Raw genomic sequence first — 12,699 nt, forward strand, 5'->3', positions numbered from 1 at the left:
CTAACATGTGTGACCAATGCTTAGAAATCGTTTTAATTGATAAATGATGGAAGAAAACAGTTTTACTATAGAGGTGGTGGTTCTAGACAAAGCAAGGAAAAAAACAATACCAAAAGCTAAAACAGACAAGGCTCAGAAAACAGCTAAAAGATAAATGAAACTGACGCACAGCACACGCACAGTAGTTATTTCCAGCCATGAAGCCCAGGGCCGTACTGAGATTTTTTCAACCGTTTTGATTTATTGACCCCTCTCTTTGCCCAGCAGTGGGATGATAAAGGTTAATAATAATAATAATTTGTATCTTTTAATTTACATATTTTATTTTAATGTCCTATACTTACAACGCGACAAACTATCTACCCATTTCCACCACCTCAGTACGTCCCAAAACTGAGTTCTATCAAATCCCTGTAAGTCCATTAGAGATTTTTCAAATTCCTGTAAGTCCAAGACGATGTTTTTCAAAACCCGGTAAGTTTTGCTGGTATTTATCAAACGCCTGTATGTCCAGATTTAAATCTAATTTTGTGGCATAATCATCAAGTAATACATTTCTTTTTCTTCGTAAAAATAATTCTAATGTATTATATTATATCCGTCATAAATTATAAAGCTCCAAACATATTGTTTTTTTAAGTTATTAAAAATACCTCGATTCCCACATTTCTGTTAGAATGGACTTACCGGAGTTCGATATGTATCGACTCATATATAGCCTATAGCCTTCCTCGATAAATAGGCTATCTAACACCGAAAGAATTTTTCAAATCCGACCAGTAGTTCCCGAGATTAGCGCGTTCAAACAAACTCCCCAGATTTATAATATTATTAGTAATTAGTAATAGTAATTACTAATTAATATTAGTATAGATGTAATTTGTATCTTAAATATATAGGAATAAAACAACAATTACTTTGGCAATTTTATTTATTTACACGTTTTAAAAATATACATTTACTACAATCTGTTATTGATTCGTTAGCCTCTTGTTTAGATACTATAATATTGGTACAATATTTTATCACGTCGGCAATTTTTTAAAATTTAAATAAAATGTTTTATTTTTTTCTATTTTCGATCGTAATACAACATAGAGCTCTCATCGAACCGAGTATAAAAATAAAATGAATAAAAAAGTTATTATAAATATAACAATACAATATGTAAATGTGTATATAATACTTTATCTAGATACATGTGGTTAAAATATAAATAGTAACATTACAATTAATAAAATGCACATTCTAATTATGATATAGCTCTTGCACTGTAAAAAATGGACGATTGGTAAACATATCAAATAGTTATTACAATGCTAACTTTTTATAATGTGCAGATAATAAAGTACTTGGGAATTAGACAAGGAAATTATTTAGCAGGACAATTGATACTATATTTTAAAATATATACCAGTTTCATGAGAACTCTACATATTTATAACCCAGGAAAAATTACACGAAATAAAATACATTTTCTTGTAATATTTTTTTTCTTTTTTAATATTCAGAGATACCTAAAAGGTAATAACCTTCACTGAGGTCATTTTTTGATTATTTTTTAATCATTTAACTCGTTGTTTCACAAATGAGATCTGTTTCTGTTAATTTTTTATTGGAAGACTTCGTTAATTATAATATTTTATGAAAAGTATGGATAAAATTATTATTCACTATTTAAAATTATTGAGGTTCTAGAATATTCTTCGAATTATTAATGTTCGACATTTGAATTTTAAAAAGTCAGAGCGAGACAGCATGATACACAGACCCTCAAAAGTCCACAGATAATAGAATATGATTATTATCTAAAGAGAAGTTGAAATTAAATTATTTTCGAGCGTGAATGGGAATTAATTCTAACAAGTTATTTTAAGCGACTTATTCATATAAATACACTAGGAATTTACAATTAATCCTATATTTACATACATAGCAATGTCACAAAGCTTTTTATTTTATCACAGTTCCATTCTTTGCACCCACACTTACATAATCGCTTAAATAGGAAAATTTATGCCATTTATCACTAAAGATAATAATAACTATTTGAACACAAGCGATAAGTTAAAAAAATATACGAAAAAAAATTAAATTAAAAAAAAATCCATAACATTTGTACAAAATAAATTTCTCATTCAGAACATATCACAAACAATTTTTTGTCTTTTATTATTTATAACTACATCACATTAGAATAAGGGAGCGAGAATTTAATGAAATTAAAGCGAGGAACACATTATCGACGAAAAAATATTAAGTGATTTCTAGTGTACCGTGTGTGCTATGCTTATGTTTAAACAAACATTTTGTTTATGGTCACATTTTGACGTGTCACATTGATTCTATTATCTATGTCAAAATCAATCGTCCTTAAAATAATAATAAAGGAACAATATACGTGGTTTTTGTCAACATAATGCTGTTTAAACATAAGGTTCGTAAAATACTTGTTTTTGCACTTTTAAATATTTTAGGATACATTAGTTTTTAAAAATGTTTCATATAATAAAGGACAATTTAAATCGATTGTACACTAGCGTTAATATTTGTTGTGACTACTAAGTCTGAGTATACACTAGATAATTTCAATGTCAATATAGGCCGGTCACACACTTGCGATTGTTGTAGCCAGTAAGGCCTGTTCAACACTATCGATTGTTGATTATTCAGTAAGGCCTATAACACACTAGCGAAGATTCCATACGATTTTAATGGGTTGGTGACACATAGTTGACATAAGACACTTGATTGGTGCACACTAAATAAATAAGGATGGCTATTCCCGTCTGGCTGGTTCAGTGCGTGTAGAGATGAATTATTTTTGTAGGCTGGTACAGTTCTGCTCATAACATCGCATTTCTCTGTTTCAGCTTTGAATTTCGCGAATCCAGCTAGTGAAACACCAACCAGTCTATATAAGGCTTGTGCCACACTATCAACCAGTAAAATTTTTCCCGCTGATTTCTCTTAGGGATAATGAAATAAGTTCAGAATCCACCTGTTGGATATTGCTGCTTTATGCCCTCCGAAAATAGATTTATTAAGGCTAGTGACACACCAACCATAGTCATGAGTCATCCATAAGGCTGGTTCCACACTATCGATCAGCAAATTTTTTCCCGATTTTTTGCTAGTGAATACTTATAGTTACTAAACTACTCGTTTTTCGCTAGTGATAGTGAAATAAGTTCAGAATCCTCCTGTTGATGGGATACTGCTGCTGTTTGAGCTCCGAGAGCGGCTCGTCGTCGTTGCGGATGCAGAAGTAGCTGGTTATCATGCTTCTGCAGATCGGACACTTGTCCAGTTTGGCTGGAATTAGAGAATAAACAATATATAAATAAATAAATAGATAACATTGCTTTAAATATATTAAATTTACGCTTTTTTCTGAGATGTGGTTAATAACTCAGGCCTCGGAACCACAGACACATTAGAAAATCTATTGTGTCGTGGACCGATCGGGCCGCTCGGGGCTCAATGGGTTAATATATCCTACTAATATTATAAAGCTGACGAGTTTGTTTGTTTGAACCCGTTAATCTCAGGAACTGGTCCGATTTGAAAAATTCTTTGTGTTAGATAGCCCATTCATCGAGGAAGGCTATATGCTATATTATGTCATCACGCTAAGACCAACAGGAGCGGAGCCACGCGGGTGAAACCGCGGAGCGCAGCTAGTTAACCATAATAGTAAAGAAACAAGTTATATGAAATATTATAATATAGTGTTAGAAGGATTTTAGTGTGAAACGGGAGGTGTAGAATGTGTGAAATGGTAGTGTGTGTGTGAATCGTGTATGTGGATTTGATTATTGGGAAAGTTAATGATATATTACAATGCTGTAAAAGTATAGCAAACAAAATGTTTATCCGATCCGATGATATCATACTGTTTCTTTTTCAAGCAAAGTCAAATCAAAGATAAAACTAATATTAGAATAAGCTACTTTTCACCTGGATACTACACAAATATAGGCTAGGAAGCTAGTAAAAATCTAAGACATTAATAATCTCAAAAAAAAAAAATCAAACAACCTTGAAAACCAAACGAACTCTTATATAACTGAGTGCAGCAGAAGGTTGCAAACATTCAGAACACGAGTGACGGATGTATGCGCGTGCGTCGAATTCTGAGTTGATGCCTTGAGTTTTGTTGATGTGACCTTTGGTGTCTGTTGTGTTTTCGAGTTGGGTGCATTTAGAAAAGAAGAAAAAAAACTATACTTATAAATATATTAATCGAATTCAATCCAATTTCCGAATCGGTGGTAAATGATAAAACTATGTTATGACGATCCAAAATTGCTTCTAGAAGAAGTCTAATTGAACAAATAAATGTTTGAGTTGTGTTACGACTACTTTTGATGATTTAGGTCAGTTAAAATGGTAGCGTTAAGGTAATCCTAAGCCTCTTATGAATGCATAATATGAACGCGAAAGTAATATTCTGTAAGATTTACACATGAAAAGGTTTCGATGAATTTTTATTTAGAGAGACGGTTACAGAAGGCTACTTAGAGGTAATAGTTGGCTACTTTTCGTGGCGGAAAGATAAATTTACCTAAATAAATTATGATATTCACCCGAAGCTTCAATTGTGTTATTACAAAATCTATCTCTTTCCCTAATTCTATTCCATTCACCTAAATAACGAAATAAAAACTCCCAAAACATAGCCTTTTGGTTCTGAAAACTGACCCATCACCCTAACCAAGATGATGTAAGGTCACATCACCACTGACCGCAACCTTGCACACGACGAGCATCGAACACGCGACCCGCATACAAACGGCACTGTATAGATTGATTTATGCGCTGAATGCTAATGTAGTGTATGTCTTGAATAAATTAATTGTCTATTTTCCTCAGGTTTTATCTCAGATCGAAGCGATATTGTTGTCTTTGATTTTCTATTTTAAGATGTGATTTTAAATAGAATGTCTAATGGATTATATTTAAATGAGCTTTAACAATCAATGCATTTGCAATATAATAAGAGCTTTGTGGAGAATATTACAAAATTAAAAACTTTGTAATCTTCTCCACAAAGCTATCTGAGCTAAATTAGTTAAATTTATCAGATTTATGCTAAACTTAGGGCATATAGAATTATTATAGGGTGCAGAAGGTGACCAGGTGCGATCATGGCACAGAGCCTATTTTGTGGTGTACAATGAAGTGCATGTATTGTAATTGTGAGAAGGGTTAATTTTGTTCTATAGAAGATTTGGAGCACATGGTAAATAAGGTCATAGAACACAGGTTTGTATAGCTTAGTTGATATTGAATGTAGTGCACATGTCATAGGGACATTTTAGTGGTGGACAAAAGGTCAAGTGTTGTTCAGCGATCATATTGTGTGATGTGTACTGTGTTCCTGCACACAACACGGTTGCCAGCAGCGTGTACACGTACGGTGTGTACCCTTACGCGGCGTGTACCTTGGGTACCTATACGTGGCGTGTACCCAAATGGTGTGTACCCTTACGCGGCTTGTACCCACACCTGGCGTGTACTCTATGCTGTGCCCGTGGCGTGTACCCAAATCGTATGTACCCTGACGCGGCTTGTACCCACACCTGGCGCGTACTCTATGCTGTGCCCGTGGCGTGTACCCTTCCGCGGCGTGTACCCAAACGGTGTGTACCCTGACGCGGCTTGTACCCACACCCGGCGTGTACTCTATGCTGTGCCCGTGTACTCACGCAAGCAGCGCGCGCAGAGGCACGCGTGGCGGCACGGCAGCAGCGCGCGCGAGAGCGGCGCGGCGGCGCACACGCAGCACAGCGCCTCGCCGCCCGCGCGGTACCCCTCGTCCACGTCCGCCATCTCGCCGGACACGTACAGTTGCTGGAATTACGAACGATACTTCTTAACTGCATATCAAAGACATTTTGGACAAGTGGTAACTGCGTTAAAAACAACCGACTTCAAACTTGCACTTGCAACATTGACAAATACAGACAAAAATGCTCATAAAATAAAAACTACTGGGCCTATCCGAATAAACTTTTTATGGGACCAATTCGACACCATCCCGCATCGAACAAAAAAAGAATCACGTAAATCGGTTCAGAAACCTCGGAGTAATCGGTGTACCTGTACATACATAAAAAAAAAACATACCGGCCGAATTGATAACCTCCTCCTTTTTTTTGAAGTCGGTTAAAACTAGTTTTTCGCCTACGTAGTCTAAAACCGGGACCGCACAAACGGCGGCTTGCATAGCCCCTAGAATCTAGTGGATTGCATTCTGACTACTTGCAAGCGACAAGCCAAGCGCGCAGTGCAGCTGATAATAAACATTTTGTAGGTAGGTATAGTTTTTTTTACTAAAATACTCGCTATTATAATTTTTATTTTTATAATAATTTTTACTAAAATACCCAAGTAAACCGCCTGTCTGAGTACCCTTACAGTGGCATAAGGATATTACGATAGAAATGAATGTTTCACCGCGGTAAAAAAGAAGCCTTTATTACTCTGCAGTCTTCGGACTGTCGCGAGACAAAAAAAAAAAAACAACACACATGAAAAGAAGACACAAATTGTTAATTTTCTTCTCTGATAAGAGCGGATCATACAATTCAAAATGTACAACTACAGTAAAAACAAAAGAAGAAATTATAATAAATAGCATCTTAATTATAATAAAAAATACATACATTTGTGTAAAAATACTGCAAAAACAAAACAATAGTATTTATTGCGTTTTTCTGAGCAGTGCGTGCGTCACTACGTAAAATTAGACATGTAAGAATCTAAATATTATATTTATTTATAAGTATCAATAATTAAAATTCACCAAAACACATGTACGTGGAAAATTTTCCAAATAATTAAAATACGTTAACAATCCAATATGGTAAGTGACTCGAATATCGTTTTCAATTGGCTAAGTGCAGCTTATAACTTTCATTAACGTTATTAATTTGATTGCATGATATATCGGACAATGTGATCGATTTATATGAGTACCTACAATTATAATTTAATCGTTTTACAAGGTAAAATATAGAAAACAATGTTCCAATGGAAAATTAGAAAATTCGAACAAATTAACTTTTCACTATCTGTATTATTAACATTATAATGTATCTCTGTTACTTTGCAGAGTATTCTGATGGAAACAATCCCAAATTTTCAAAACAAAACCATTAAAAAAATCATAAATAGATGGTTTATTTTTCTATTTTGTTAAAAGCGGAGTGTTTAAAATAAATTCAGTCCTGAAAGATAGATTGTTATTCTATAGGGAAAAGTTTCAGCAGTTTTTTTTATAGAAGACAGTAAAAATAAAACATTTACCTTCAAACAAGACAAGTGTCCATTTGCCTGTTTCAAATACTGCGCTATAACCCCGCTCGGCAGCGGGCACTGGTCGTCCTTTATGTGTACTATGCTTATTAGTGCTACCTGGGAAATAAATAACAATCTTTAAGTGCAAATCGATAAATACCAATTTAGAATTTTACACATTTAAAAGTTTCATGAAACTTTTCACTTCCCAATAAATTTTAGTGACCGTAGAGACATCGTCTTTGTATGAATTTTTTTTATGATAAAGATCAAACAGGGATACCTGGGCCATTTTTATAAATGTCAAGCTAATTTTCTGATAGACGTTTCCTTTTCTCAACTCGACGAAAGAAAACTTCTATCTGAAAATTAGCTTGCTATATATTCATACCTGGATCATTATTATAATTCTATTGTCAAGCTAATTTTCGGCGATAGACGTTTCCTTTCCTCATATCGATACAGCTTGATATAGCACCCAAAAATGGCGCAGATATTCTAGATTAATTGACAACTTACCGTATCGTCAGGCCGCAGCTCGGCTGTATCCCGCTGGTCACGCGCGAGGATCACCACAAGCGGGTAGCAGCTGCGGGGCGGAGGCCCCAGCTGGAGGGGTTCATCTGATGACAGCTTTAGCACCCTCTCGTCGTGGGGGTTGCTTCTGTAACAAGGAAATGATCGGTTCTTAGGTCAAACTACATCCTTCTGTACCCAGAAAACTAATCATTTTCATATTATAATTCCTATGTTCAAGTAAGCCTTTCGTGTGCAAGTAAAAAATGTATCTTATATACAAAAATTTAGTGATTAAATTAGAATGAGAACTGAGAACGATTTTGAATTGTGAAATTTCCAAAAAGTTATGAAGAGCAGAAGCAGTATCGTTAAGAAAGCCGGCTAAAGTTTTCTAGGGGTAATAAATATGAAATATGGGAGGATTCGAAAGCGCCATAGGTTAAAGAACAACATATATTTTTAGTCAAATAAAAGTAAGCAAATTCGGCCCAATACTTTATCTTCATGTACATTCTACAATAAAGACGGATAGATATGGGTTAATAATTCCATATGTGGTTAGTGTACTAACACGTATCGTCATGCTATAATTGGCTTTCCATTTATCAGTCTGAATATTAATTTACAGCTGTTGACCTTACGGTTTTTCTGATGGCAATCGGTACACGCCTCGCGTTAGTGTCGATAACTTGTGATAGTGTCAATCTACACTAATATTATAAAGAGGAAAACTTTTTTTGTTCGTTTGATTGTAATGAATCCATACTAATATTATAAATGCGAAAGTAACTCTGTCTGGCTGTCTGTCTGTTACTCAATCACGCCTAAACTACAGAACCAATTTGCATGAAATTTGGTATGAAGATATTTTGATACCCGAGAAAGGACATAGGCTACCTTTTATTGCGAAATATGCACCACGGGCGAAGCCGGGGCGGAACACTAGTAGGCTCATAAACTACTGGACCGATTTTAAAAATTCTTTCACCATTCGAAAGCTACATTATCCACGAGTAATATAGGCTATATATTATCACGCTAAGACCAACAGGAGCACAGCCACGCGGGTGAAATCGCGCGGCACAGCTAGTAACTAATAATTGTTTATACAACCTATATTTGCGTATTCAATTAACAAAAAATAATATTCATATTTTATCACGGTAGCATGGTCTTCGATTCAATAGTTATTAGTAATTCGTTTAAAAAAACAATTAATTCTATGAATTATATTATAAAATGTTTTCTAATTAAAACACTCTGTCCTGAAGATACAGAATCTTTGTATCACAGAATTTTTCGGATCGACAAAAACACTCCCAGCCAAAGCTTAAAATTTAATTTTTCCTTTATGCGTAAATGTCGCAAAAAAGTAATTAGATTTTGCTTAATATTCTTTTTTCCTTCCTTGTTCGTGATTTTGGAAACATATTAAGACGCCAAATATTGCCGTAAAACGCTATATATAACAAGCTAGCTAACTTTACTGTGCTTCAAAAATACCATGTACAATTGCCTTTATTTAAAGTGGTCATTACAGGTTATGTACCCCTGCAACAGCAGCCTACATATTAAAAAAGTGGAGTTTTTAGGGTTCTGTTGAGCCGCTTTCTAGTGCCTGTCACTAGAAAGCGGAAACACGGAACAAATCACAGGTGTCTTTTAGAATTCATCCTCGACGCACCACCTCACTCTCAGGATGGTTACATCGCCACCACGACGTAACTAATTACCCGCACCATACACATACACTAACGTCTATGAAATCCAGGAGGCATTTTCACAGGTTCAAGACGCGATGTTCAGGAGGTATTCTCACCAATTTCACCGGCAGCACTAACTTCCTTGCGCCTGACCAGTCGAGCGCAACCGCGTGCATCTAGCCACATAACAGCTTTTCGTAACCCAGTGGCCCATTGCGAAACAATCGACACGACTCAATGCTAACCATAATAGATTGTAAGCATTCAATATCATGTTGTTGTGCTATGTTTTGTCTACTGCACAACATGATTTGCATTGTTATACGTATATTGTATAGCTATGCCTTAGGAGTAGCGCAGCATATTATGGTAACAGGAAAGATCGTGTGATCTTGAGAAAACAATTATCTTGCTGTTATGTCTAACACCACAATAACTTTTTTAAAGCCAGACTTTCAATATAAAACATAACGCAAATGTAAATAAATTATATTTAAGCTTCTATTTATTTTTCAAAGACAGAGCACTTGGAGACGAATAAATAGTTACAATTTAACAGAATCAAGGGCGTCTATCAATAACAAACGTGAAGGGCCAATCACCCGCCCTAGAAGTGGAATAGTCCACTGTTTTCATCCAAATATTGACTATATTGATTCGTTACAATGGACTAACTTTCCAAAAACGAAGGATATTTTTACAAGTATGTATATTATTATTTCTTATCACAGCCAATTAACCTTTTTGGAAAAAGCTTACAAATTAAAGATAACATCAATGGATGGCTAATTATAATCAACTAGTTTAATAAAAACAATAAAAAAAAAAAACTTCATATAGGTACTCCGGACAATGCCGTGCCATTTTAATTGACACATTACCACAATTACGCGATGGAAAAAAATTGACAAATGCGAGTTGCATCATCTTTATACAATTTTCTATAACGTGGTAGGTAATTTCCGATGCATTTTAATAGAAAAACTAAGAAGAACAGATAAGTCTTTTTTAAGGTTTTTATGTACTCTGAAATAGGAATGGACGAAATATGAATGGCTCAAAAGAATGTCCTTACGTAAATTCTAAAGTTTTTCAATGAATTTACAGTACCTAATTAAAATACAATTTAAGAGTCCTTTTAGTGAAGTAATCCTTAATCAATTCGCCACTTCTTCAAGCCAATATGAAAGATCAGGAAATGCTCATAGTAACAAATCACTGTCGACCGTGAAGTGTAAACGAGGATGACACGAATATACTCCATTCAATGAAGATTCAATGCTACACACGATTTGCAAAATATGCGTACACTTGTTGACAGCATGGTAGTGACGTATGCAACGGTACACATACATATTTCCTTGATTTGGAACAAAAACATTCGTGTAGGGACAATGGATAAAGGCCTGACGTCAAATATGTGACATGATCGAATGAAAGAAATCTTTATGTACACATCTGAAGAAAAAAAAAAACACAAAAAGGGCGTGTGTGCCGAACATGTGTCAGAAGTGAAACTTCTATGGCAAGATATACCAAAATCGTCGCCTTACGCCATGTCGTGACTACTTGAAATTTTACTCTCAACGCGCCTAAAGATAAAGATGAAGAAGTTTCACATCAAAAAGATTTGCAAAAGTGCGTACATTTGTTGACAGCAGTAGTGACGCATGCAACGGTACACATAAAATTTCCTTGATTAGGAACAGAAACATTACCTAAATAAGAGCGTGTATGGACTGGAGTAATATTAAATGCCTGACCCTGACGTTAAATATGTGATATGAATGAATGAATTGAAGGAATAAATTAATTCTTAATTCTGCCCACCAAGAAATAAAACCGGCCAAGTGCGAGTCGGACTCGCGCACCGAGGGTTCCGTACAAACCTGCAAGGTTTACAATTAAAAAAAATATATTATGTGATGTAACTAAAAATTTATGGTTTTCGTAATTTTTCCTTTATCTATGCTATATGACGTTGCTTCGTACCAAATTTCAAGATTCTGAGTTCACGGGAAGCACCCTGTAGGTTTTGATTCCCTTGCAAGTGTCGAAAATTTGCGGCATAAACGGCTGTATCTTTTGATTGCGTTGGCTTAGAAGTTTGATTTTTTCACAACTTCAAGGGACAGTAGACCTGAGTAATTGATATAAATTTCAGCTTCTTACCTCCACGCGTTCCTGAGAAAAAGGGTCTTGACAGACGGACGGACGGACAACAAAGTGCTGATCCTATAAGGGTTCCGTTTTTTCCTTTTGAGGTACGGAACCCTAAAAATGAAAAAAAAAAACAAACAATGCCCAATAGGCGACCTTATGGCTACAGAGACATCTCTTTCAGGTAACCAAAATAATGAAAAGAATATATAATATTTGCCGTGTGTGAAAAATGTCCTGAAATATTTTTAAGCTATTGCATAGCTTCTATCGCGTGCCTTGAGCACGGGGACCGAATCGAGATATTCCGTAACGTACGAACAACGTAACGAAAAAACCTCACGCTCCCCACTCCGACGGGCGGAGGTGTGGCTTGAAGGCATAGCATGCAATAGCTTTACCGCGGCAGTCCAAGTGCCACACGTCGTTTTTTATTTATTTATTTAATATTATAGTCGAGTCGATCGATATAATACATGTAAACTTAACTGCAGTTTATTCCCTTTACTTGAATTCTAATTTCCATTCCACTTTCATTTCCACTTTGCAAAGAGGCCATGTTACAAACAACAACAAACTACTATAACACAACACGTTCTTACATACCGTTTGTTCAACCTATCTCAAGATAATATTCTATGACAATAATAAAATTGGAGTGTCTGTTTGTAATACCTATTATACCGCTATACATTTTACTATATATAAATATAGCAAAATAGTAATTCCTACAATTTTTGTCTGTCTGTTTGTTCTAGCTAATCTCTGGAACGGCTGGACCGATTTTGACGAGAATTTCACAGACAGAGCCGATGCAATGAGTAGTAACTTAGGCTATGTTTTGATAGTTCATAAGGATTAGGAACCTTTTTTAAGGAGTGAAACCGCGGGATGCAGCTAGTCCTAAATAAATTAACGATGTTATAAATGAAAAATTACTCTGTTTATTTGTAAGGGCAAACAACAAAGGCCCTTTCAATATAAAAGGCGATGAAATGTCATACTTTGATAA

General features: G+C 35.1%; 1 protein-coding gene across 2 annotated transcripts in view; it reads right to left on the reverse strand.

Moving 5' to 3' along the window:
• Positions 1-1,047: 1,047 nt before the first annotated feature.
• Positions 1,048-12,699, reverse strand: part of LOC123699494 (cell growth regulator with RING finger domain protein 1-like) — a 44,712-nt gene continuing 33,060 nt past the window's right edge. Inside the window, exons 4-8 of one of the 2 annotated variants that reach the window (XM_045646442.1) lie at positions 7,825-7,969; positions 7,315-7,422; positions 5,712-5,856; positions 3,180-3,315; positions 1,048-3,140 (exon numbers count right to left, since the gene is read on the reverse strand). In XM_045646442.1, the coding sequence (XP_045502398.1) occupies positions 3,134-3,140; positions 3,180-3,315; positions 5,712-5,856; positions 7,315-7,422; positions 7,825-7,969 (541 nt within the window). In that variant the 3' untranslated portion in view covers positions 1,048-3,133. Of the gene's footprint in view, positions 3,316-5,711; positions 5,857-7,314; positions 7,423-7,824; positions 7,970-12,699 lie in introns of both variants that reach the window. The other variant, XM_045646441.1, reaches the window with a different exon arrangement.

The sequence above is a fragment of the Colias croceus genome, chromosome 18 (assembly GCF_905220415.1).
Source record: "Colias croceus chromosome 18, ilColCroc2.1".
NCBI classification, from domain to species: Eukaryota; Metazoa; Arthropoda; class Insecta; order Lepidoptera; family Pieridae; genus Colias; species Colias croceus.